This window comes from Grampus griseus (genome assembly GCF_964374135.1).
Source record: "Grampus griseus genome assembly, chromosome: 7".
Taxonomy (NCBI): Eukaryota; Metazoa; Chordata; class Mammalia; order Artiodactyla; family Delphinidae; genus Grampus; species Grampus griseus.
The window spans coordinates 38,980,747-39,006,902 of NC_139001.1; the positions used below are offsets into that span (position 1 = coordinate 38,980,747).

The following is a 26,156-nucleotide window of genomic DNA, read 5'->3' on the forward strand; positions in this document are numbered from 1 at the left end:
AGATTTTATAGACATGCTTCAAGGAGGGAGCAGCATTGCTGTTTTCTATTGGTAGTATTAACATTTCAGTGGCCTTCATCTTTTAAAGATAGAGTTATATCTCCACCTGCTTTTTAATCTTGATCATTTACATTATGTGATAACACCTGGTTACTGTTTAGATTTCCCACCTCCATGGAAGCCAGCTTAGATTTGGTGGCTGTGTTTTTAAATTAGGTCCATTATTTTCTCCCATCAAGCTACTTTGTTCCCAGTACCACTATTTCAGAAATCAGTGCACCTGGGTGGGAAAAAGCTGTACTCTTTGCCATGTTAGAAGTTTGAAATTTTTAATTGCGTTTTTTATAAAAAGGGGAAATATGAAAACAGACCATATTATGATGCTCTACCACTTTTTATATATTGTAAGATTTTAGTATCTTAGTTCAGGTAATTAAATAGTTTATAATAATCTCAGATATGTAAATGTATGTTGAGACAAGAGAAATTGTAGATTTTTTAAAACTGATGCCACTGAAATTTTAAGCAATCTACATAATTTACGTATCTATCTCACTCTTTTCAATTCTATAGATTTCTCATCTACATCTCCCATATCCTCACAACTTCACTACTAATCTAAGAGGAAATTAATGCTTTCTTTGTGTCTCTTATCCTACTTACCTTCAAGACCCAGCCCTGGTTGTAGCTTCTCTAGCATCTGTGATTGCGCTATTTCAGCAGGCTCTCTTGTCTTTGAGTGATAGCATTTTTAAAAGTACACCATTCATTTTATATTAAATGGCTACTGCTCTAACACATCTCTTCTGTTACCTTATATTATTAAATAATTGGTATCTAACTCCTCATCTGGATTACTAACTCTTGGAATTGGTACTTTGCAATATACTTTTTTCTATTTTCCACAGTATCTAACACAATGCTGTGTTTATTAAAAGTAATTATGTTCTTGGGACTTACTTGGTGACACAGTGGTTAAGAATCCGCCTGCCAGTGCAGGGGACAGGGGTTCGAGCCCTGGTCTGGAAAGATCCCACATACCACGGAGCAGCTAAGCCTGTGGGCCACAACTACTGAGCCTGCGCTCTAGAACCTGTGGGCCACAGCTACTGAGCTGCGTGCCACAACTACTGAAACCCGTGCACCTCGAGCCCGTGCTCTGCAACAAACAGAAGCCACTGCAATGAGAAGCCCGCGCACCACAACTAAGAGTAGCCCCCGCTCGCCACAACTAGAGAAAGCCAGTGCACAGCAACAAAGACCCAATGCAGCCAAAAATAAATTTAAAAAATGAATTTTTAAAAAAGTAATTAAGTTCTTGTGAGTTAATAAATGAAGCTAGGGCTTCTCTGGTGGCGCAGTGGTTGAGAGTCCGCAGGCCGATGCAGGGGACATGGGTTCATGCCCCGGTCCAGGAAGATCCCACATGCCGCGGAGCGGCTGGGCCCGTGAGCCATGGCCTCTGAGCCTGTGCGTCCGGAGCCTGTGCTCCGCAACGGGAGAGGCCACAACAGTGAGAGGCCCACGTACCGCAAAAAAAAATAAATAAAATAAAATAAATGAAGCTATATCCTCAGTATATCTGGATGGGCAGAGACTTTTTATATATATAAATTTACTATTTTAACTAACTTAACCAGTCATTTTTCTCTGGAAACTGTAATAAAAAAGAAATAGGAACAACAAAAATAAACAAAATAAAGCAAATAGGAAAAAAGAGATCACTGCTCAGTTTTTCTAGTTATGGCCTAATTTAACTTTAGGGTTTAATGAGAGGTTTTTTTGGTCACATTTGATATAAATATTTTTTAAAACTTTATTTTGAATATCATTCACTTTCAGAATAACATACTTAATACTTGTCCTTCCAGATTGAGCAGCTTAATGCTGAGGAGGAGGCGTTTGGTTGGCTACCATCAATATATCCTCAACGTAAAAAAATCCAAGATGGTTTGAACCCTTATCTTCGTCTCTATGAAACTGTTGTAGAATTTAGCACCAAATACAGGGCATGGACAGAAGGACCATATCACAAGGTGAATCCAGACCAAATAGAAGCAGAAGTTGGAAATTACTGGAGAGGACTATATAAGCTGGAGAAAACCTTCCATGATTCTCCAAATGCATTGGCAATGACAAAAAAAGTAAGAGCAAAGGTGGAAGATTTCAAGCAGCACATTCCTCTCATTCAAGTGGTTTGTAATCCTGGTTTGCGCCCCAGGCACTGGGAGGCCATGTCCAGCATCGTCGGTTACCCCCTGGAGCCAGCAGTTGATTCCACTGTCTTCTCTTTTATAGATATGAATCTGGAACCATATTTAGATAGGTTTGAAGGTATTAGTGAAGCAGCTAGCAAAGAATATTCTCTCGAAAAGGCCATGGAGAAGATGATTAATGAATGGGATGCAGTGGAATTTGTCATTCTTCCTTATAGAGAAAGTGGGACATTTATTTTGTCATCAGTTGATGAAATTCAGATGTTGTTGGATGACCATATTATTAAGACACAAACTATGCGAGGATCTCCTTTCGTTAAACCCTATGAAAAACAAATGAGGTAAAGTGTTATTTATATGACAGTGTTTATACTATGTTACCAAAATTATCACTCATATGTAATATCCAGTTCTTCTTAAAAATTGATTCTGTACTTTATGCTTAATATGTTAAATAGTGTATTGTAAGGAATGATAACCTTTATTGCTTTTGGAAGAGTCCTGATCCTTTTGCTATCATATATATTCATAACAAAGGTAGTAGACAGTCAGCTTCCAGATATTCATTTTTATTGCCCACAATCTGATCTTATACATTTGACTCTCAAAAATAGTCTCATGCCTATGAACACAGTTTATAGAACATATAAACTGTAAAACTGAAGATGATAATGTAATTTTCCAAATATACTAATTAGTTTGTTGTCGATGATTCCTCAAAGCCTATTGTAATTTCCAGTCATATGCATAAAGGATGGCTAGATAAGTGCAAAAGCATGAAACTATGATTCTCGTCTGGAATTTTGAGCGTCTGACACAGCCAACTAAATCTGACCTTTATCCTGTCAGTTTTTTTTTTTTTTTTTGGCGGTACGTGGGCCTGTCACCGTTGTGGCCTCTCCCATTGCGGAGCACAGGCTCCGGACGCACAAGCTCAGCGGCCATGGCTCACGGGCCCAGCCGCTCCGCGGCATGTGGGATCCTCCCGGACGGGGGCACGAACCCGTGTCCCCTGCATCGGCAGGCGGACTCTCAACCACTGCGCCACCAGGGAAGCCCATCCTGTCAGTTTTTAAATTTTTTTGTGATTTCTTTTAAGCAGCTTATATTTTATCTTAAAAAAGAGTAAATCCAAGTCAGACTACCAACTCCAATGTGAATTTGCATGGTGAGGGAAAGCTACCTGCTTGGTGATATCAGCCTCTTGTTATTGATATATTATCCTAAACCTGAGCTTGCTCAGCTGTTGGTGTTGGCTCAGTGTTTGATTGCTGTGCCTCCTGCCCAGCTTGCTCCAATGTGCTCATCAAGAGTAATTTTTGAACTTCTCTGAAAGTGGTATATCTAGATTCTATTTTTAAGGACTGTTCATGAGATCATTAGCTAGTGAGAAATTTTTTGCATTAGTCAGGGGTTAGATGGAGAAGGAGGGAAGAGTACCAGAAGGAAGTAGAGGCGTTCATTTCCCTGTGTGAAAGACACATTTATTGATGAACATTGAAAGGAAGGTGTTTTAGAAAGACATTTAAAAATGCCTGGTGACTTTCTGAACTCCTGTATACATTTCTTGGTTTTAACAATCTAAAATTATAAATGACGAGTAATGTATGAATCTACACATAAAGCCATCCCATCTCTAAGTTTTGTTGCCATTAACCAATCATTCTTCTTTATGGCCATGTTATCTCTTATAGTGTAGTGGTTATAGCTGTCTGGGTTCAAATCTGGCTCTATTGTTTATTAGCTGAGTGAGCTTGAACCTGGTACTTACCTCTATGTACCTTAGTCTCCCTACTGGTAAAAAGATACAACACTCTGGACTCTGCCTCCTTGGGTTGTTGTGAGGATAGAGAAAATACATGCAAAGACCAGAGAACTGTGCTTGTAAAATTGTCAGTTTATGCTGTAATTATAGTATTTATTCTTGAGGAAGTTAAGTTGTTTTTGTTCTCCATATTTCGAAATAAACTGATAACTCATTGTAAATTCAAAAATGCTTCCTTCTCACGAATGCCACACTAGTGTATTTAAGATTATGTAGATTTTTCTTTAAATGCCAGTTATATCTTATGAATTGAAATATTTTATTCTGGAAATACAGCCTTTATGGCCCCAAAATTTTTAAAAACTGAAAAAATAAGAATGTTAAAGGAAATAAATCTTGGATGTAATTACCTTTCCTAAGAAGTTCCGAGTGCCCTTGATTGAGAATACCATTAGCATCTCTAAAATCTCATTTCTCAGTTTGTACCCTTTGTCCATAGAATCGGATTGCAGAAAGGTTTACTGATATACAGAAACCAACCCATTTGTAGATAGGTACATCTAACATGTATATATCTGTATTAGCATAAATGTTGATGCTATTATTCAGAGACAGATTTTGTAGAACAGGGCTAGTAGGTAGAAGAATGGAAATTGGAATAACACCATTGCATGTAAGATTGACAGCCTAGTCATGGTTTTGAGTTTTATCATCTGAAACATTGCTTGGTTTGCTGTTGATAAGAGCCACTGTGTTTTGCTTCTCAGGCAATGGGAGGGCAAACTCCTGCTGCTTCAGGAGATTCTGGATGAATGGCTCAAGGTCCAAGCCACGTGGCTGTATTTGGAGCCCATTTTTAGTTCTCCGGACATTATGTCTCAAATGCCTGAGGAAGGCAGACGATTTACAACCGTGGATAAAATGTGGAGAGATATAATGAAAAGCGTAGTACAGGTAGGTAAAAATCTCTGAGAATGTGATTGTTTTGTTGAAGTGACATGATTTTTGTGTTCAAAACAATCTAAATAAGCCATTGTCTTTTTCCCACGTAGGCTCCTTTTCAGATATTATTTTAGAATCCCAGGAGCAAGAAACATCAAAAGGAAAATAGGTATTTTGTCCTGATTACTTATTGAGGTCAAAATTCAATTTGCATTACTTAATGATAGTTGTTCTAGCAGTGGTTCTTACTGGACGCTCTGGTAGGAAGACAGTGTGCTCAGCACGCACTGTCCTGTCTATTCTCTGGCCCCCATGTTACTGGCTGCACCACCCCTGAAATGTGCCATGGTGGGAAAAGGTCAGCATGCCAACTGCTCAATCAACAAGTTTCTCTGTAGGGACAAAAAAAAAAAAAAAAAAAGAGCTGCTGCAAAGGTAAATATACTTAAAAAGCCCAATAAATACAAACAAAATGCAATCTACCAATCAATCACCACACAAATCCAGTGGAGAACTTAGAATTTAAGTTAAGGAGGGAATTTAATAAAAACCAGTAACACCAAAAAAGGTATGGTTTTTGTTCAGTTCAAAAGACATTTATTTATTTACTGCCTGCAAAGCGTGGTTTGTGTGTTAGTGGAAGTTAAGATTAAAATACAAGAAATATTAGCTATTAAATTATATCATTAAATGAATGTAAACTTCTCTATTGGTGTTTTGATCAAATACAATATTGTAAGATAGGAAGAGTATTATCTTAAAGTTTTTCTACCCTAAAATGGAAATATGCATATTTTTATTATTTAAACTTTGAAAATTGTGACTCTAATCCTAAATACTGATGATACTGTATCAATGTCACTATATGATTTTATAGGAAAATATTCCATAAGATGGACATGGGTCTGTTTATTTAATAAGTTTACTTCATTTTATGTAATAATACTTGAAACAAAGCTTCTGTATAAACCAAACTTTTGTAGAATTAATCACACGGGAATTCCATATTTAAAGGACCTACTGGTGAGTCACTTTGTAACACATTTACTCATTTCTAATTAATTTGTTTTATAAATTTAGCCTTTCCTATATTGTTTCCTTACAACAGGGCAAAACCCTTAAAACATGTATACATTTTTGTTTGGAAGGGGATGAAGTAGAATTTTTTTGTTGCCCAAAAAAGATAAAAAGTAGATGCTTGTATTCTCCTAGTTAATATAATTTTAAAAGTTAAAAAAATTCTTTTTTTGACATTCGATCAAAATACTCTTCAAAATTCATATTGCTAGGGAAATTTTGTAGATAGTTCAATGCCTAGGAAAGGGGAAGCTATGCTGAGTCTAGTAAATAAAGGAGAAAGATTTTCAATTCTATAAAACTACATTAAAAACATATTAACAGAAAAGCATTACTTCCTCTCCTTTCCAAATAAGCAGTTTTCTTTGGATGACACTTCATTTACTTTTGCTATAAGACTTGATTATCTTCTTCAACTGGCTTTACATTTTGTTTTTCTCGATATGTTAGTATTCAGGACAGCTTTTGTCCATATTCTCCGGAGCTTTGAAAAGAAACATAAATCCATATTCTCTCAGGAAGGCTAATGAGGATGATCTGTATAGTAGAAGCCACTGGATTAAACGCTTGGTACAAAAAGCCATCACTTTCAGTCTTATGGGTTTCTAATAAATGTTCTTTTAGAACTATGCCAAGAGAAAAGGCTCAGAGGTTAAAAACAGAATGTAAATGATGCTGTTAATATAAATGGCTTGAATTGAGGTTATCTTGGTTCCTTAAGGTATAAGCATGAAATAGTTGTATGTTTTGGTACCTGTTCCTAACTACGCTTGGCCAAAGGCTGTTTCTCACTGGGGAAAGCTCCCTTACTGACCTTTCAGTGTAATTCCAGAATTTTCCAGTCACTTTTGTTTATTAAGATAGTTTTGCCTATGAAGACTGAGCTGTACCTGTTTGAAAACCTCAATCTCTTGTTCTACTTAGAACTCTTCTCCTACCCATAGTCAGGTAACCCTGGGGCTCTGGTGGGGTGGGGACTGCACTCTCCCACACTGCTTCTCTCTTTCCTGGTCACTTGGTATTGGGACAGGGAGAAGGTAGGGAGGAGGTGAAGAGGAAAAGGGAAGGAGGGGGAGAAAATAGAAAGAGGAAGAGAGGGAGAAAAAGAGGGAGAGGGAGAGAAAATGTACTGATGTAACCGATCCAGCCAAATTGGCTATTCTTTTCTTTGGTGGTCATAAGGTGGACGGCCTCCTGTCTCTGGTACCTGCACTGTGCCTTTACAGTTGATCATCACAACTAGTCTAGCTTTTTGGCCAGTTGTGGAGAGGTGAAGTCCACAGATTAACTCAGTGTGGACAGGTGAAGACCCCGACAAGCTCTGGCTGCTGAGGGATGCTATCTTGAGCATCTCCCCTAGGTTTGGTCATCCTCTGCCAGACTTGACTCCATCTTCCAACTGATCTACCAATGATGGCTTTTGCCACATTCCTCTCATATGCATGTCTTTGGCCCCATATTCTAGTAGTATTTCACAGATCTGTAGCCCTTAATTTCACCTGGGGTCTGCAGCACCTGGGATCCATCTTCTGTACTTCTTGGTAACCTTGAGCACATGGTCCCTGCCCTTCCTTCACCTGGGCGTCCCACCATACCACCTTCTCCCAGAGTTCTTCTCCTGTTCTGATAGCACTGGCACAGATCAGCATGCTGGTGATGGAACAGACTTCCAGTTGGAGAAGAAGACGTTAGCATCCTCTCTTTACATGCACTTGAAAACTTTTCTAGGGACTCTCTTGGGCCCCCTCCCTAATACAGGAACAGTGAATTGCCCATCATTTGGGGTTGAAGGAAGTGGATAATCTTTTGCGTGTACCCAAACTTGACTTTTGATCCACATGAGTCTTTTGTATTTCGTACAAGGCAGGAAAAGGCACTCTTGAATATCTCCCCAAACCTTTTCCTTTTGTAGTCTAACTGCATCTCAGTAAATATGAACACTATTCCCCGTTTTTCTTTTTCCTTTTACTATAGTAAATATGGTCACTTGGCGCCAAGCATCTCACCTCTTTCTAGTGAGCTGGAAAGCTAAAATTGTGTCTCCCAGACTCCTTAGCATCTAAGTTTCTGGAAGTGAATTCAATTTCGATGATTAGGTACGCTCATTTGGGATTTGGAAGGCATACAGTGGCCATCTTCTTGCCATTTTAGCTAGTTCTGCTGTCAAGTAAGATCACTTTTTTTTTTTCTTTTCCTACAGACTTCAGTGTCTGGTCACCAGTTTTATGGGTATTTACAGCCGATGATGATGGTGGCTTCGTGATCCTGCTCTCTGATCCTAGAATCACAGTCACCGTGGTGTGTTCTTGAAAGCAGTTAGTTCTAGTGGTGGCGTCCTTTTGTCCTTACTGAGGCAGAGGTGGCAACACTCCTGGAAGATCAGTTCCACAGGTTCTAGGAGTCTTTCCTGCAAGCCCAGCCTGGAGTGTGCTCCCTTAGACCTTCTAATGATTTTGTAATAACTTAATTCCCTATATTAAATTCCCTTTTGCTTAACTACCTAGAAGGATTCTGCACTGAACTCTGAATAAAGATATCAAACCCTCCAAGTTGGCATCTAGGATCTTGGTCAAGTTGGATCTTAGGGTAGTTAAAATCTAGTTACCATCTGAAAATGGAACACTGGTGGTACCTGGCATGCACTCCAAAATTCACTTACTTAAATTATTCTCTTGGCTTCCTGGAATGAAGAGTCTGTTTTACGGGCAATGCTTTGATGGACCAACTGACTGCTGTGGTAGGTCAATAGAGTACAAATTTGAAATACAAGGGATGTGAGATGGGCTGAATTTTTTCTAAAACACTGGAGAAATGAAAGAAATGGCATAATTCAGGGCTTAAATTCTTTGCTCAAGACATGGTCAGAGGATTAAGGTGCTTCTGTAGTTGCCCTCGAGAACCTCTTAATTCTCATAGCTACAAATTTGACATAGCCAAAAATGATAGAGTCTGATCCAGCAGGTTGCCAAATTGCAATGTAATTTAATTCACAGCCTTGCCAGATCTGTTCTGTGAAAGATAATTTACTTACTGGGAAAGAGTGGGATGGTGAGAACTGAAAGTGGGGACAATTGGGTGAATTTGATTGACTTTGGGTACCCTGACCCTCACACCGAGAGCCTCCCTTGCCAGAAGCCTTGTCAGAATCCTAAGGAATAAAGGAGGTATTATATTGCAATGTGCTTGCCTAGGGAGAACCTTAGATACAGTCAAATGTATTGATGTGAGTGCACTTACCAGAGATCCTGGTCTCCATGAGCTAGTCAGGGAGATGTGAATGATTTCTGTTTTACTTGCTTGTTTGACCAAAACCTGGCTTCTGTGATGGCCCACCTAAACGAAGTTGAAATGCCAAAATCCTTGATATGATTTGAAGAAATTAAAGACTGGCTTATAGATTTCTGCAAAATATTTCTTGAGTATCATCCAGAAGCAGAAATTACAACCTCCCCCACCCCCTGCTTAGGGGATTGACTTAAAGGGTAGTAGGAAGGGAATCCTACAACTTCAATAAATATTAGGGGTTTTTTAGACCTTGACTGTACAGATGGTCAGCAGTGTGGCTCTACATGGATCACAGTCGGTAGCAAACAGTTTGGCTGTATGATCAAGGACTTAGAAGAAACAAGATTGAAAGACTGGCAACAAGGAGGTCTGAGGAAGAGGTATAAGGGATCACAGAATAGACTAGAATATGAGTATATTTGTGCTCCATGTAAGTGTTTAATAAAATGCAGCACTGCAAAAGGAGGCACTTGATAATATTAGTTGACCAGTTGATCTATTTTGTGAATGTCAGTCAGTATATGCCATTGTATGCACAGTGAGTATGAATAGAAGAATCACATGATATGTTGTCCAGACTGCAGAATTTCTGAGAGTTAAAGCAGTTAATAAGTAAGCTAGGAGAGCAAACATAAACCAGAACTCTCCTCATCAAACTGCGTTATATGGTCACTCAAGCTACAAAGAAGTCATGATGGCAGAGGTGGGAATTATGGAAGGACTTGTCATTATTGGGTCCCTTACCCAACACTGCTGAGTGTCCAAGCTGCCAACAGCAGAAACTAACAATATGCTCCTGATACAGGGTCACACCTGAAGGGACCAGGCAGCCATTTAGAAGGAATTAAATACATTGGACCTCTTTCAACTTAGAAGGGATCCGTGATTTTTCTGCACCAGAGGGGTTTTCTTTCTTATTCCAAGTTTCTGTCAACACTGTCATTCCTGACTTACAGAATGACTTATTGTCACAGTTTCCACACAACATTGCTTCTGCTAAGGAACCCCCACTACAAGGGAAATGAGGCAATTGACTGATACTTATAAGATTTACGGGTCCTGTGTGAACATGGACCTCATAAAAAGTGGAATGTCTCATGTTGAAGACTCAGTTGCTATTCCAGCAGGAAGAAAAGTGTGAGTTTGGGGTGCAGTTCTAGAGGATACATAGCATGAGTTCTCAACCAGCTCCAAATACAGAGTTTCTCCCATAGGCAGAGTACATGGGTCCGGGAATTAAGAAGTGAAAATGACAGTGACACTTCATACCAATTCACCCAATAAACTCACAATTTTGCTTCCCTGCTTTTGTTCTTGCTAGCTGAAATAGCTTAATATCCAAGGGAGAAATGCTTCTGATGGGAAATGGCAATGGTTTCCTTGAACAGGAAGTTCTTGATTTTCTCCCTCTACCCTTTTACCTCTCTGTCCTTATAACTTTTACCTGACTCTCTCTATTCCAGTCACACTAGCTTCCTTTTTTCTTCTTCTTTTTTTTTTCAATCACACATGCGAAGCACCCTTTGCTGTAGAACCTTTGCTCTGACTGGACCCTGTTCCTGAAATGCTGTGCCTCCAAATATCTGCAGAACTAATGAGTACCTTTGCTTCCTTGAAGTCTTTTCTCAAATATTACCTTATAAAGAGGCTCACATTGAGCATCGTATTTAAATTGAAACCTGCCTTTGCCTTTCCTGGCAATCCTGATCCCCCTTTCTGTGTTTGCAGCATCTATTACCTTTTAACTTAGTCTATGATTTTTGAATTGTTATGTTTGTTATCTATCATCTGTCTCTAATGGAGGCTGGGATGTTTGTCTGTTTTGTTCACTGTTGTGGCCCAAGCACTGAGAACAGTGTCTGACATCTATCAAGTCCTCCATAAATATTTGTTGAGTGAGTGGGTGAATAGTTAAATTGAGATTGATCCTTGAATTATTGCTAGTTCTAAGAATTCTGAAAAACCTTCTCTGAAAATTCAGTGTTAGAAACCTGGGTCCTAAGAGCTGGATTAATCCTAGAAACATCCTGCATCTTGAAAGAATTTCTATTTTTGGTGAGGTCAAAGGATCTGAAAGTTGTAAGGGAGCATAAAGGTCTACTCAGTGAATGCACATTTCCTTTCTTAATACTTAAAAGGTTTAAAGAGGATCTTATTAGTTTTCTGTTGTCCAAGGTTTTCTGATTTGGAAGTTTATGCTTCTGGAAGTTTATAGAACTGGCTTGAGCTTAATTCCATTAAGTGTACTTTCTGTGAAGCTTCCTGGCCGCAGTAATTAGAATGCTCTCTCTGTGTACCCCAATTAAAGTTTCGGGCCCTGATATCACAGGCAATTGGTTTAGAAATGTAAATCAACCAGTAGCTTGTCATTTGAGCTGATGAGATTGGTGATACTTGTGAAGCAAAAGACGACACGTAAAATTTGTAAAATGATTTCTTTAATACCAAAAAGTAATAGCGGTTAATAATTCCTTTTCCTCTCCCAAAGATGAAAAGTAATTAAAGCGTCAAAGGAGTCATACTTAGTTTCAAATTTCTGGTAGCTTCCTGTTATAACATCTTATTGTTCTGTCTTGAGAACCTTAGCTAATAAGTTGGTACAATGTGTGTGTGGGGGGGTTGTAAGTTCCTTGAGTGTTCCTTGTGTGTCTGCAGGCTTAACTCATCCTCATTCACTCAAGCATTCAACGAATATTTATGGGATGCCTACTCTGTACTAGAATTTTGTGGCAATGCTTAAAGGAACTTAAAGCCAGTTTTATTTTGCTATGATGAATATCTTACCAGAAGGATGGCAGTTTATAAAATGTTTATTTTAACTCCATTAAACCAATGGAGTGATGTAAGTGACTTACTCCATGAATTCCCCCAGAGTAGCGTCTCTCTGTCTGTATCTCATCAAGAGACTGTTATAGAAGGCCAAATGGAAAGGGTAGTTTCAAGCATATGTGTGTTCTAGGCACCATATTAGGTGCTTCCAATATTTTGTCTAATTTGGTCTTCATAACAACTTTGAAAGAGGGTTCTTATCTCCATTTTAAAGATAAGAAAATAGAGAGTCAAGTTAATTAAGTGATTAGGAACCAGGTCTGTTCTTCTCTTCATCCGATGTAGTCTCTGTTCTGTTTACCTTCTCATGGGAAGAGAGTGTTTAGTTTCCAGTCCAGAGATGCTTGATTACTTTTCTATATTTTTTTCTTAAGTCCATATACCAAGGTACATAGATTATCGCCTGTGTTGATTCAGAACTAGCATATTTGATTCAGCATCATTGAGTTGATCTAGATAAATAGGTTTGACCTCAGGAATTCAATAAAAATTTTTTGCTCAAATGCTAAGTGCTTCCAAGGGGTATTTCTTTTGTAATTGCAATATTTAGGGAAAGAAATATGAACTGTTGTTTTAAATAACTGATTTTATTTTAGCTTTCAAATCTCAGATCCAAAATAGCGAATTGCAATAAATTCTTTGGCTGAGAATAAAACAAACATTGTTAATTTGTGAAAGGAATTTTTCACATTTATTAGCAACATTTTTTTTTTCCAACAAAGAAAAGCATACTTTTCCAGAAGGTGGCACTCTAAGAACACCATTTTGGTTTTTGAATTTAGGAGTACAAGGGTACTGTTCCATACTTTATCGAATGAACTGAACATCAAATTATGACCTGAATCTCTGCCATGCTTCTTTTTGTGTGCATTTTTAAATGTTTATTTGAAACATAAAACTCTTGGAAATATAATAAAATGCCTTTAAAAAATTGTGCCTCTTTAAAGATAAGTGAATTGCATATGTTGCATATTCCATGTGAACCTGTTCTACTGAAAAAAAAACAACAGGTATTAATGATGATTATTTTGTTCTTTGATTAAATTGCTGTGTTCCCAAGTTACATTGTTATATTTCAAAACAAAGCAGAAAATTATCTTTCCTTTCCAGTCACATTGAAAGTATATTAACAAAAACATGTTCCTGCAGTAGAATAAAATTTCTCTGTGAAACAATTTACAGTTGAAATTTGTGATTGATCTCACAGTCAGTACCAAACTCTCTTTGGCTAAGTACCAAAAATAGGTTTAAATTGGTTAATCTTAAAATTCTTTTTAATTTTTAACAATATTCCCTTGATTTAATTTCATGTGAATTTTCTAAATGTACCAGTGTATTCTCATGAAGTTTATTTGGTCTGGTGATTAAAGTCTCTAATGTGTTTTGCCACCTCTCTCTCACACTTCTAAGCCTACTTAGTAAAGAATTCTTTCTTTGTCATTGGTGTCAGTGGTGAACACTGAGTTTGGGATTATAAGACCAAGACTAGACCTGGATGACATCAATCATGTGTTAAGGAAAAACAGTAAAAAGAATTTTATTTCAGCTCTGTCTAGATTGTGTTTTAATATGTATTTCTAAAGATTTTCATAAGCCTGGTGGTTACTTGTAGGGGTATTTTGAGAAATCAGTAAACTATTCCTTAAAATATCAGTTCTTAAGACCAGCTTTTGGTATAATTCTTATTTTGAATCCTACAGCATAAAAGAAAGCTTTTAAAAATACTTGATTGTGTTTGAATCCCTTTAAAGCAAACAGCTCACGGTGACACTTTCAAGTGATAGAATGTTCAGAAATCCATGCCTTGAAAGTAGAACAATCTTAGTCTCTAGAGAGTTCAGGAAGAACACACCTTGAACTTCAGTCCTTCAACAAGCAGAGTGTTATAATGCGGTTCCAAAGGTAGTTCTTTGCAGTGTAAGATCTTTATGGAAAGCTCCTTCCTCCATGCTCCCAACCCCTTATTTTTATCTACCCTCATAAAACAGGAATTGTTATTTTATTATTATTGATAACAATAATATTCAAAATAATAATTATAATGGTGACATCTTTTTAGAGTACTTTTCCTCGAAGAACAATAGACAAACATATCTCATACTCTTTTGTTTCCTCCTGTCCTTCTTGTAAGTTCAGATAGTGTCCCCCTCCCCACTCCTGCCACACTCATTGTCTCTCACAGTTCCTAACTTAGCATGAGAAATTGTGGCCAACATCAATGACGACCAAGTCAACGTGGCTTTTACACAATTAAAGAGCTGGTTAGATCTAGACTATGCAAGAGTACTTTTAAAACATAAGTAAGTATTCACTTTAAATTTTGAATAACATTTGTTATATTAAAACCATGCAATCTCAAAAATAATAGGAATATAAAGTCAATATGAATATCAAATATTTTTGAGTTGTACATTTTTTATTTTTAGGATAAACATGTTCTGGCAGTTGTAACTATTGAGAAAATGCTGGAGAGGCTGAAAAAATCTAATGAACTATTGGAACTCATTCTTAAAGGACTTAATGAATATTTGGAAAAGAAGCGTCTCTTCTTCCCCAGATTCTTTTTCTTGTCTAACGATGAACTTCTTGAGATACTGTCTGAGACTAAAGATCCCACTAGGTAAGTAAGATATACATATATATTATATGTATATAATACATGGCTAAGTTTGTTGCCTTTAATTTTCAGAATAATGCAGAACTTAAATATATATGATTTTGTTTATGTAATAACTTTTTTCAAGACTATTCTAAATCATATCAATAATCAACTTAAATAATTATTAAAAGCATAAGGAATACCGTTGAATGATATTTTTCCGAATGTGATGAACCTTGGAGTGGATTTCTCATTTTATCACATATTGTCTTAAAGATTTTTCAGAACACATCCCTCTTCTACGTCCCATGCAGAATAAAAGTCAGCGCCCTCTCAGTGGCTTGCAGTCACCCACGTAGGTGCTCCCCCATGATCCTTCCTAGTCATCCCCCACTAGCTTTCTTCTTGTTTATTCTGCTACAGTCCTTGTAATTCTCCCATAAAAGGGGCAGCCTCCTCCCTCAGTGTACTGTTCTATTTGCCTGGGATCCTCCTCACCCAAATATCCATAAGACTTCTTTTACCTCCTCTAGATCTTTGTGGAAACCTGCTCAAACATCTGCCATTCAAGAAGGCCTTCCCTGGCCACTTATTTAAAGTGGCACCCCTTCCAGCACTCCCTAGTCACCTTTCTTGATTATCTTCTCTGCCTCGTTTTCTTTCAGCACACTTTTTATCATCTGGCTTACTCTATAATGTGCTTATTTGTTTACTGTTTGCTTTCCTCTAGCAGAACATAAGCTCCATGATGGCTGAGATTTTTGACCTTCTCCCCCTCACAGCTGATTCCCTGTTCCTTAGAAGAGAGTCTGTCTGGTTTACATCAGTCAGTGAATAGATATTTGTTAAATTTGTCACTTTTGTGTCTTGTGCCTTCAAAGTAGGAGACAAGTAATCCAGACAAAAAGATAAATTTAGACTCAGATTTCCACCTGACTTTTTATACTCTGCCCATTTTTTGCCTGTTTGAAAGATAAATTCAATCGGTCATTTGTAACGTGCCAAGAATGAGGAATTTAGTCAGTTCCATCTGTATTACAATGAATAGACTAAAGTTGGGCACCTTCAAAGTAGTTGACTTACTTAAAGCACTAAACCTAGTTCATAATTTGCAAGCAGTCTCTGAAGATCCCAGTTGAAATATCTTACTTTTTGCGCATTTGAAGATTCTTCAGATTAGTGTTTTATCTGTTGATCAAGATTGGTTTGGTCCTTGTATTACTTTTAACAGCTTTTGATTCATTGTGTTGGAAACAAAGCCTCATGTAGCTCTTAGGATAATTGTAATCTTACAGATCTTTTTGTGATTATTCCATTAATGATGATCTCCCACTGGACTGTGTTTTCTATCAGCGCTTCATCTCTAGCATCTAGCAGGGGCCTCACACATAGTGCACATTTATGAATTTTGAATGAAGATTGGTATACAAAGAACACTGATATTTAGGGAATTGCTTTTATTTGGTTAAGTCTCTTAAACATTTTTTTTCCTGACAGAGTACAACCTCACTTGAAGAAATGTTTTGAAGGAATTGCAAAGGTGGAATTTACAGAAAGTTTGGACATCACTCACATGAAGAGTAGTGAAGGAGAAGTGGTGGAACTCGTAGACACCATTTCAACAGCCAAAGCCAGAGGTCAAGTGGAGAAGTGGTTGGCTGAGTTAGAGAGAGTTATGATTAAATCCATCCATAAGGTAGCCAACTGTATTTATTATTATTTCTAGTAAAGATGATAGAACGTTAAGGTATTATTGATAAATGCACTTTTATTTAGAAAAAGTGAGTCATGAATTACCAATTCAATTGTAACAGATAGATTGAAGGCAAAGATATAGTCTCTGATACTAATTTTGTAGTGACTCACTTGAAAAGTGGGACAAAATACCATACATACTACAACAAACTTGGGTTTTAGTCATGAGTCTGTCTCATTTCTTGTGCTTTCAATGTTAGACACACTTTGGTCTGCATAGTCTGTCTTTAGTCTCGCCTTGGAAGCATCTCTCTGCAGTTTCACATCAGTCTCCTTGACATGTATGCCCCTCTGGTGGTTCCTTTTGTTCTGTGAATATATAAAATATGTACCAAAATGTTAGAAAATCATAAGTATTTTCTACAATTAACAGTAACTTCATATTTTCCATATCTCAGAAAGCATATTACCACCTCAACCATTTGTAATTATTTTTGTTAGTAGAGAATTTTAAGCCGAGGGAGCAGATAGAGCTTAATTGAGCAGTTAATTAATTTTTTACTGTAATGTGGACTTAGCATTCAAGTTCCTTACCAGGAATAAAAATCATGATTGAGCAGGGAAGCATGAGAGAAAGAATGAGAAGGAAATATGGCATCAAGCCCTAATCAACAACAGTTTTCATGAATTTTTCAGATGCTGTCACACATTATTGAAAAATTCACTGGAATCTAGGTGTTTAATGTACATCACGTGTCTTAATGTTCCTTTCTCTTAAATATAATTTTATTATCTGCTTGCTTTGTATTTTTTCAATAGATGCAAAATCTTTTGGACAGGTTCCCATTTCTCCCTATTATGGATTGAGTGATAATGAATGTCCTTATGCATACTGGTTTCTTTGATTGAATTATTTATTTTCTTATGATAACTTCTCATATGTAGAATCACTGGGCAAAAGAGGATGAGCTTTCATAGGGCTTGATAAATATTGACAAGCAGCTTTCCCATTTACGCAGCTATCAGCAGTTAAATGCATTTCACTTGGACCACTACTTAGCAGCATTGAATTGGTTATATGGTTTGTTACTTGATGTGTACAGTGGTAACTCATTATTTTAGACATATCTAATACTATTTCAACTATTCTTTTAATTTTGTTTGTCAAAGTACTCAGAGAAAATATTTTGGTTACCATTTCAGAGCATTAAGATGGGGTGGCAAGTAAGCGGCTAGGAAATATCTTCCCCAAATGTTCATGTGTAAGTTTGTGTCGGTGGGAAAAATGCAAGTGAATGCAATGTAAAATACTACAGATAGGAGCTATGTGTGTTACTGTGTTGTGCTATACGTATTTGTATGCTTGAAAGGCTACTGCATGCCTAAATTAAGTGAATTTTGTGTCATTTCTAAATAATAAAAAATCATGTTGGCACCTTTGCCCTTTTATCTTACTGGATTATCATGGGTTTAATACTGCAGTTTTCTGTAGTTTGGCAGCTTGCAACTGCCAAAATATGTTATTTTTCATATATGGCATACACAGTTTAATAATATATTTTATATACAATATTATAGAACTTTATGTAATCATATTTCTCCTCATACAACTGTATAGAAATTTGTGATTTAGATTTTAATGCCTCCCTCCTATTCTCTCCACAGTGTCCTTCTAGAACACATATTTATTCCATCTTTGGCGTTTCTCTACGGTACCTTCTATACTTTCCTGTGTTCCTCCCATCTCTCAGTTTCTCCTTTTCACCTGCCCTTTCTGTGGCTTCCTCTGACCTTTTACATTTTCTTTATTATCAATAGACAACATTGCCCTTCATTTCTATTCAACTCCGTAAATATCCTAGCTAAACTAGAAATCCAGAAAGATTTGCCTATCCTTATATATTTCTCAGAAAAATGTAATTTTGATAATCTTTTCTGAAATTCAGACATTAACGTGACTATCACCTCATAGATGCTACTATTTTTGATTGATACATATAATAGATTGGAATGTTTCCTACTGATGGCTGATAGAAAAAGTGGATCTATGAATTCACTGAAAACATATGTAGTAAAGTACATGACTTAGGCTTCCTGAATTTACAGCTCTCAACTCTCCATGAATGAATTATATATCCACCCTGTCATCATAGCCTTGGGCATCAAACTACAGGACTGAGAGGGAGTGAGGTCTGGAAACACAGGAGGAATTTTAGAGGAATTGTGTAGGGTGCTTGAGTGTGCATGTACAAATATACACATGGCTGAGTGGGGATCTGATTAAGTTCAAAGAAAATAAGGTGTGAATTTGACAGATCTCATTTTGGAATTATTTGAACTTATGTTTTGTAATTACATTGCTTGCGTTCAGTCCAGATGTACCCAGGACATTTTTGGCTACAACTGGCCAAAGAAATATTTCATATAATGTGGTTCACACAAATAGATTATGTATCAGCAAAATAAAATGCTATGTAATATATTTGTTTTGCTCTCAGGTGTATGGAAAAACTTGAAATTGTCTAGTTACATGCTTTAGATCTTCATCATTGGCTAAGCTGTAAGAAGTTGAGCAGTACAAGATAATCCACTCAGGAGTTAGCTCTTCATGTTTTAGCTTGTTCAAGTAAAGTATGAAATTGTTTACCTTTAGCATTTTCTTTTTCAATTAGGTAATTAGAGATGCACTTTCTGCCTATACACAACATGAACGAATTAACTGGGTAAGAGATTGGCCTGGACAGACAGTTCTCTGTGTATCCCAAACCTTTTGGACAACAGAAGTACAAACAGCTATTGCAAAAGGACAAAAGGTGAGCTTTTATTACCCACAGGTTTTGCAGCATTTTTTAAATAGTTATAATTGCCAAAATACAATTATTCTAAAAAAAAATAAAGACAATCCACTCAAAAAGCCAAGCGTACTGGAGCCTCAATCTTTTTATTATATACATTTTTATGCCTTTAAAAATACAGTGATAATAGGACAAAGAAATGTCCTAAACTCAGAAAGTTTAGGAGGAAATACATAACATAATTCTCTTTTATATCTTCAGTAAAACTACCCTATGAAGACAAAAGATATTAATTGACTTATTTTGACTATTTTAATTTTTAGTGTACTGATTTTTAGTAAATAATAATATTTTGAATGATGCTTAATATTAATTATTCTAACAAATATATATTTAATATTATAATATTAAAATAATAATATTAAAATAATAATAAAAACAGAAGCAGCATTCTTATCCATAAGGTAGGATTCCAAGCAGGTCAACTTTTGGTTGACTGATAGGTCAGTTGGAATCTAGCAATTGCAGATGTTGTTTAAAACCATGAGTTTTTCATGTATTTTTTACATGGAGTTTGGCATTATTGTCTGTAAGGTATTGTTGAGCACTGGTGAGTGTAGGGTTTGAGAGAGACTCGTATTCTTTGTAAGCAGGCAGGTCTCGTAGAGGAGGGAGCTGAGTGTCACATGCTTAGTTCACTCCAACTTACCAACAGGTCACTTATTTCTCCTCTGAGGAAAGGATAAGGGCATAGGGCAGGAAGTCAGGGATTTTTAGGAAAAAGTCTTTCCTCATGGAAACCAGAGCACGGGGAATGAGGGTTTCCCTTACAGCAGTAAGCCCTTGGGGATACTTCTGGGCTCTTGGCTGTCTATGTGCATGTTTCTTTTCTCCCCAATGGGTCCAGAAACTTCATTTTGTCTTTTTACTTTTAAGCTACCATGCAGCCACCTCCCCACACAAAGGGATTCCTCTGTCGCCAATGTGGGTTACTGGGGGACATGGATCTCGCTCCTTGCTTGCTGGCCCCCCAAACCACCATGCCAACTTTCTCATTCATCACTATGGGAAATAGAGGGAACAAAGAAGCAAATGTGATCAAATAAGACAAATTTGTAGGCATCTTCCACATTTCTTCAATTTAAACGTGGTGTTTATTAAACCTCCACCCGTCTGTCAAAACGATATTTTTCTCTGGAACAGGTAGGAGTTGAGGTAGAGAATTTAAGTGTAAACCTTTCATGCTTCTACTTATCTCCCAGGCATAATTTGTTTCTCAAGGGACACACAATTTAGGTCATTCCATTTCAATATGTCCTCTGCTCAAAGCTATCTGCCTACAATTCTTACCATATTGTTCTTAGCATATTTTATACAGATACAAATAGATTTTTTTTTGGCTTACAACAGTATCCACTGATACTGAGATGAGGTTATTTATTCACTCATTTATTAGTTTACTCCATTTTATCCCACTCGTGTAATATGGTGCACGTATGGAGCCGTTCACAGAGAAAGCCAAAATGAGAATCCATGCCTTGAGTGACTACTACTCCAGGGGGACTCAGCTTCGTAGACGTAGATCCTCTAAAGCTGTAATTGAGTGGAACTTAGCCAGCCTTTTTCGCTGTTACTTGCTGGATTGTTCTCTTCTGTTGTGTTTTGTGATGTTTCACATAGCTAAATTTCATGGAATGAAATTAAGCGTTGTACGTGTCCTTAAAAATTAATTCTTTCCTTTTTCCTCTGCTTGTGAATACTCTGCTTCAATATGCCCTTCATCTGCTGTCTGTGTACCTTGTCCCTGTCTGTATCTCATGCATATTCAGTTTGTTTAGGTTCTGTAGCAGCATCAGGAGGGGATGGCACATGTTTTAGTATTCTAAAGCACTGGTGATTTAATATGTGTTTCTATCAGGGGAGGGTACCACATGTTTTAGTATTCTGTGTGTTGATGACTTTTTCCTTAATTAATGTGTGGTTCACATTCGAAACTGATATCTTTGGTTCAGTAGCTGGAGACTCTTGGCAGCCTCAGAGGAGACTAGACATTTCCATTCTCTGCAAACACTCCAAGTTGTCTGGAGCTGGATGCTATGATAGCACCATGTTGTACTGTCCCACTTCCAGAGGACCCATTCCCCTCAGGATCTGTTTCCATTTATTTATTCAAAGAATAGTCACTGTGGAACTAGTCAGTATATGAGCTATTACAGGGGCTAAAAATGAATGGAAGAATCACCACTGTCACAGAGCTTGGGTTATTGCAAATATTGCTATGATTTTGAGTCAGTTTATCATTGTGTATGTAGAGGGAACTAGGTATGATAAAAATATGATTCCACACAGGGTTTATTTTGGATAACTATATAAAGTATTGATAGTTACCTTTAGATTCATTAGTTCACTGTACAGAACAGTTTACAATGAATAAAATGTAACAAAAGTGATTCAATATTATGATTTTTTTCAATCTAGCTGATCTGAATTCTCATTGATTTATTATAATATGGTTCCTAAAGAACTTAGTTCATCACAGTTTGAAGCTAAATTTTAGTTGTAAATCTGTTTCTCTAGTGTAGCAAAATACATTCTGCTGATGTAAATAGTAACAAATTCTTATGGACGTATAATTTATACTGTCAGGTCCAAACATTAAAAGTTTAATCTTATGCCTTGTGTTGAACTACAGTATGTGAGAACTGGTAAGGCTCTCAAAGATCCTGACTTTTACTGATTAGGAAACTAAGATGCACCACCTGGCGTAGTTTGTGTTCTTGGGAGCAAAACTATTCTTACTAATCTGTGTACTCAATATACTTAAATTCACCAATTGGCTCCAAGAATTTAAACACTTGGGGTTATTTAGACATAGGTGGGACAGAATTTTATTTTTCACTACTTATGAAGCAAATTAATAGCAATTAATTATGAAAATGATATAAATGGAATAGTGTTCAAGCACCAAACTTTTGAAAAAATGACTTCCTAAAAAAAAGGATAAAATATTTCAAGGAGTAATAAAAGTGACCCTTAAAGAAACAAGTCTCCAACTCTACCCTTTAAGCTTTTCTCATCCTTGGAAATCCTCATTTTTAGTTTCATTGCTACCACTTAACCTGGTCCTAAAGGAGTGAAATAAACTCATTGGTGCCCAATGCTTATTAAATATTATTAGAGTGGGGAAAAGTGACCACATCAGCCTGCTGCAGCATATTTACACTTCCCTTAGGCACAGCAGTTTTCATTGATTTTAATTTGATTTTCCTAAACCCTCTTCTCTTTTTCACATACTGATCAGATTTACCCACCAGAAAAGAGACCCCTCCCAAAAGAGCCTGATCCTTAGAACTGGCCTTAGCTCACCATAAACTAAAATGTTAGCTGTTTTGTGTTTTAGGATCTTTACATTTCAAGTGGCACAAATCCTACTCAGAAGCTCACACAGGAGTACTAGAAGGATTCATGAGATCTAAGGTAGAGCATTTGGAATCAGGATCTCAGGGCTTCATCACTGCTGCAGTTTCTCTTTTGTTGTCTATTTTTCATCTCTACTGGTCTCTGTCAGGCTTTTTTCTGCAGTGGGGTGAAGGCTTTCAGTAGCTTCGGATTGGCATTCTGAGAGTCTCCCAAGCCTAGTGAAAAGCACTTTTCTTCCCATCTGTATAGCAGTCCCTGGAAAGAAGTGTGATTGGCTCTGGTTGGGTCACACATGCCCTCCTTCATATTGCCTTGGAGATGGGGCAATATGATTGACAGCTCACAAAACCACAAGAGCATACAAGAGCAGAAATGGAAAGGAGGGGATGTTGGGTAGGCGCAAACCATGTATGTCAACTATGTCTGGCCTGATTGAGCTTGTTCACCTAATACCTTTGTAGTAAAAAAATTTTTTTTGATTATTTTTAAGTTATGTCATATGGAAAGTTATAATAAAAATGTAGAAAATACTCTGTATACATGCTAGGTCAAAAATTTTTTGTTCAAAAGGATTCTGATCACACTGAGTAATTATATCTTATTTTCTTTCAGTCTCTTGAGCAATACTTGGAAAAATGTAACAAACAAATTGATGATATTGTCACCTTGGTTCGTGGCAAATTGTCCAAGCAGAATCGTGTTACTCTGGGAGCCCTCGTGGTGCTGGATGTCCATGCTAGAGATGTTCTCACAACACTTGTTAAAAAGAAAGTTAGTGATGACTCTGACTTTGAATGGTTAAGTCAGCTTAGGTACTATTGGCAAGTAAGTAATATCACTGAATGTTATTACTCAGCAATTTCAGCTCACAGGTATATAATTTGTGCTTGCTAGCTCACATGAGAAATAGTATCAGTAATATAGGATTTTAGGATTTTAGCTGATGGCTGACTATACCTAAAAAGCATTCTCCAGATTGAAGATTAAGGCAGCCAAAAACTATATGTCAAGTGTTTGAAAACTGTGTTTATATCTGTATCCAAATGTATAGTTACATAGAAATACATATATAGATGCACACAAACTATGAGTAATTATAAAAAATTACTCATTTGAAATTAGTCATTATGCTTGCTGAATCTGTAAAATGTTGAAACTAATCAGTTTATAATTGTGTTCTTAGATTCCTGATGCATCTAAAGAGTGTACAAATCAGACTGTTTTAGTATGATTTAGTCATTAAACTTTCCTCTTGTTGATCAATTGAACTAACCAGAAACATGATCTGGAGGAAGGTTTTTATCAGGGGATCTATGTAGTTGGTGATGTCAGTCACCATCAGGAAGGCAGGAGGAGCAGGAACAGTACAGTGAACAAGACTGGGCCTGCTGAGAATGGGAAGAGAGAGCTGAGGATTGGAGATAGAGACTCAGAAGTTATCATATTCACTTTTGTGAAAGGCTTTGGGAGGTATGGAGTGGGAAGAGAAGAGTTACAAGAACCAGAACCCTGGAAAACCATATGAGGCCGTGAGTACAGTGGTTAGGAGCTCAAACTGTAGACTGATTGTTTCAAATGCTACATCCTCCCCTTACCAGTTGTGTGACTTGGGCAAGTTACCTACTCTCTTCAGGCACCCGCTTCCTTATCTGTAAAATGGTGATGATGATAATACTCCCTCTACAGTGAAAACAAGTTGAACAAATGATTGAAAATATAGGAGAATAATGAACTATCAAAAAGAGTAAGAAAACAATCCAATTTACAATTGCTCAAAAAGAATAAAATAACTTAGGAATAAATTTACCCAAGAAGGTGAAAGACCTATAAACTGAAAACTATAAGACACTGATGAAAGAAATTGAAGAAGACACAAATAAATGAAAAGATCTGTGTTCACGGATTGGAAGAATCAACATTGTTAAAATGTCCATACTACCCAAAGCAATCTACAGACTTAATGCAATTTCTATCAAAATTCCAATGGCATTTTTCACAACAATAGAACAAACAATCCTAATATTTTTTTATGGAAACAAAAAAGACCCCAAATAGCCAAAGCAGTCTTGAGAAAGAAGAACAAAGCTGGAGGCATCACACTCCCTGATTTCAGATTATACTACCAGAGCTAAAGTAATCAAACCAGTATGGTATTGGCATGAAAAGAGACACATAGATCATTGGAAAAGAATAAAGAGTCCAGAAATAAACATACACATATATGGTCAATTACTTTACAACAAAGGAGCCAAGCATATAAATGGGGAAAGGACATTTAATAAATGGTGTTGGGAAAACTGGACAGCCACATGCAAAAGAATGAAATTGTATCACTATCTTACATCATACCCCCAAATTAACTCAAAATGGATTAAAGACTTGAATGTAAGACTTGAAACCATAAAATTCCAAGAAAACATAGGTGGTAAGCTCCTTTACATTGGTCTTGGTGATTTTTTGAATTTGACACCAAAAGCAAAGGCAGCAAAAGCAAAAATAAACAAGTGGGACTGTATCAAGCTTCTGCACATCAAAGTAAAGCATCAACAAATTGAGAAGGCAACCTACTGAATAGGAGAAAATATTTGCAAACTATATATCTGATAAGAGGTTAAATCCAAAATAGATAAGGAACAGATGCAACTCAATAGCAAAAAAAATCTGATTAAAAAATGGGCAGAAGCAGCCGCATAGCCCAGGGAGATCAGCTCCGTGCTTTGTGACCACCTAGAGGGTTGGGATAGGGAGGGTGGGAGGGAGACATAAGAGGGAGGAGATATGGGGGTATATGTATATTATAGCTGATTCACTTTGTTATAAAGCAGAAACTAACACACCAGTGTAAAGCAATTATACTCCAATAAAGATGTTAAATAAATAAATAAAGCACCTCTTGGACACTTAAATAAATAAATAAAAATGGGCAGAGAATCTGAATAGATAGTTTTCTAAAGAAGACATACAGATGGCCAACAGGCACATGAAAAGATGCTCAACATCACTAATTGTCAGGAAAATGCAAATCAAAACCACAATGGGATATCATCTCACACCTGGTAGAATGGCTGTTCTCAAAAAGACAAGAGGTAACACATCTTGGCAAGGATTTGGAAAAAAGGGAACCCTCATGTACTTTTGGTGGGAATGTAAATTGGTGCAGCCACCATGGAAAACAGTATGGAGACTCCTCAAAAAAAACTTTAAAAATAGAACTACCGTATGATCCAGCAATTCCTCTTCTGGGTATTTATCTGAAGAAAACAGAAACACTTAACTCAAAAAGATATATGCACACCCATGTTAATTGCATTATTTTTTACAACAGCCAAGATATGGAAACAAACTAAATGTTCATTGATGGATGAATGGTTAAAGAAGATGTGAGATATATATATATATAGATATAGATATAGATATGTAATAGAATACTACTCAGCCATAAAAAATATTGACATTTACAGCAGCATGAATGGACCTTGAAGGCATTATACTAAGTGAAATAAGTCAGAGAAAGACAAATACCATGTGATCTC

The 26,156-nt window shown here is 36.9% G+C and overlaps 1 protein-coding gene across 1 annotated transcript in view; it reads left to right on the forward strand.

The window, feature by feature from the left end:
• The window catches only part of DNAH7 (dynein axonemal heavy chain 7), a gene marked incomplete at both ends in the record, with an annotated part of 244,845 nt that overhangs the window by 66,675 nt on the left and 152,014 nt on the right, over positions 1 to 26,156 (forward strand). The window contains 6 exons of the mRNA XM_082658909.1: positions 1,872 to 2,557; positions 4,749 to 4,935; positions 14,541 to 14,734; positions 16,211 to 16,409; positions 19,081 to 19,221; positions 23,236 to 23,448. Coding sequence (XP_082515035.1) covers positions 1,872 to 2,557; positions 4,749 to 4,935; positions 14,541 to 14,734; positions 16,211 to 16,409; positions 19,081 to 19,221; positions 23,236 to 23,448 — 1,620 coding nt within the window. The remainder of the gene's footprint in view (positions 1 to 1,871; positions 2,558 to 4,748; positions 4,936 to 14,540; positions 14,735 to 16,210; positions 16,410 to 19,080; positions 19,222 to 23,235; positions 23,449 to 26,156) is intronic.